This window comes from Boleophthalmus pectinirostris, unplaced genomic scaffold (genome assembly GCF_026225935.1).
Source record: "Boleophthalmus pectinirostris isolate CB_2022bp ecotype Guang Dong unplaced genomic scaffold, ASM2622593v1 HiC_scaffold_14, whole genome shotgun sequence".
Classification (NCBI taxonomy): Eukaryota; Metazoa; Chordata; class Actinopteri; order Gobiiformes; family Gobiidae; genus Boleophthalmus; species Boleophthalmus pectinirostris.
Window position 1 is genome coordinate 33,616,679 of NW_026571047.1, and position 2,078 is coordinate 33,618,756.

Consider the following 2,078-nt stretch of genomic DNA (forward strand, 5'->3'; position numbering starts at 1 on the left):
GGACCAGAGCAGGACCAGAGCGGGACCAAAGTGGGACCAGAGTGGGACCAGACCGGGACCAGAGCGGGACCAGAGCGGGACCAGAGTGGACTCCGAGCTTTGACTCTGAACCTCCGCAGGGTCTGAGCCTCAGCTTCGAGCTCCGGCCCTGCTGTGGGCTCTGAGCCTCCAGTCTGGTCTCGGTCTCAGTCCTGCTCTGGTCCCCGGACCTGGTTCAGTCCTGGTTCAGTCCTGGTTCAGTCCTGGTTCAGTCCTGGTTCAGTCCTGGTTCAGTTTGGCATCACAGTCACGTAAACAGGAAACGGTCGTTATCTGTTTTTTCCATTTTTCATTTAAACACAAAATCGAAAACTGAAAAAAACAACGAATCATTATCTGTTTTTTCATTTTGGTTTTGGAGACAAATAATGAAGAAAACTGTTGTTTTTTTGTTTTCTTATTTTTGGTTTTATATTGAAAAACAAATGAACGAACGACACACAGATTCTCGCTCTTTCTTGTTCTTGTGGTTTTACACGGATTTGCAGCTCAGTCTGTTTGTCTTCTGCTCCTCGACATTAACAAACCGGGTTTTGTTTTGTCGTGGCTCCACATACAAAATGTTCTCTGTAAACTCGGGATGATTTCTTAGTCAGACAAATGTTTCCTTTTTGGTTCTTCCTGTGGATCAATCCTGCCCATCACCTTCACCTTTCACTATTTTTCAATTCCGTTGGGAAGAGAAACAGTTTGAACAGAGGTTTGAGTCACACACATCTGATTCACTTTTACATTTATGAAGTTCACAAACACATTTCTGGAGTCGTTTTCTGCTGTTTGGATCCAACAACCACAACAATGACGATGTCCCAATCCCAAAACTAAAATATGACAATATCAGAACCAGAAACAAAAGTGAAATGGTTCAAAAGACTTGAAAAGATCGACTTTGTCAGTAGACACGTCCCACTGGGAAAACAAACATGGAGGTTATGTTATTAGGTTCTTTTTCTCAGACCTGGAGTGTATTTCATCCCTGACAGTTTATTCTGTTCACTATCGTCGTCCTCAGAGTCACGTGATGTTTCTGTGTCGTGTCTGGTCAGATGATTTAAACAGGTTTTGTCTCTGTCTTCCTCTCGGTGGAGGCAGGACGACAGCGCCACCTGCAGTCCCACTTCCTCAGGACAGTTCCAGGTGTGTGAGAGTAAAAAAGCCCCTCGTCCCGGTTTACAGTCCTGTGGGCACGTTAACGTATTTCGATTGCTTCTTTAATCCAGCGGTGATGTTTGTTTTCCTCCGTCCCAGTTCATAACGTGTTTCTCTCTTTTACACTGGTCAGAAACGGACGATTTGAGTTGTTCCTGTTCTGCTTTGTGTTTTGTTGCTCGTGTTTCGCCTTCGCTGTTTCCTTCTCGCGTTCTGTTCTATGTTCCTTTTTTCGTGGACTGAACGCCCTCCCTGTTTCTCCGATGTGTGTTTTATTGCAGGACATGCAGGGGATTTCGTATATGACGTTACATTTATGCTCCGGTTCTATTTTGTCTTTCGGGTGGACGAGTATTTGTCTGAGTTTTCTGTACGGTTTTACTGTTGTGTTCATATTGTGTTTTTTCATCGCCCTCTGTACTTTCTCTGTTATCACGTGACTCTGAGGAAGACGCTAGTGACCAGTCCAAACTGTCAGGTATCAAATAACACTCCAGGTCTGAGAAAAAGAACCTAATAACATAGAATATTGGAAGACCAAATGAATCTCATTGAACTATTGAAAAGATCGACTTTGACAACAGACACGTCTGAACTGCTCGATGACCTGAAGTCTGAGATTCAGGATCCATGTAAAGTCCCTGCACACACTCTGACCACGAGAGCGTCACTGCCACCTGCTGTCGTGGAGGTGCAATTACAAAAAAGTATGTTCCTCGAGATCACACATTCCCCCAACATTTGAGGAGGATTGTGTTAAACCAAGAGGAAACTAAATGAGGGAGCGAGGGAAGGACAAAGAAAGGGAAAAACAGAATGATAGAAAATGAAAGGATTGATGAGAAGGAGAAGAATGGAGTGACGAGGAGAAGAGAGAAGAGGATCTGAAC

General features: G+C 44.2%; 1 protein-coding gene across 1 annotated transcript in view; it reads right to left on the reverse strand.

Annotated features, from left to right (window-relative positions):
* Positions 1 to 1,820, reverse strand: part of ctc1 (CTS telomere maintenance complex component 1) — a 20,152-nt gene extending 18,332 nt beyond the window's left edge. The window contains exon 1 of the mRNA XM_055149936.1: positions 1,785 to 1,820. Within this exon, the coding sequence (XP_055005911.1) occupies positions 1,785 to 1,820 (36 nt within the window). The remainder of the gene's footprint in view (positions 1 to 1,784) is intronic.
* Between the last annotated feature and the right edge of the window lie 258 nt (positions 1,821 to 2,078).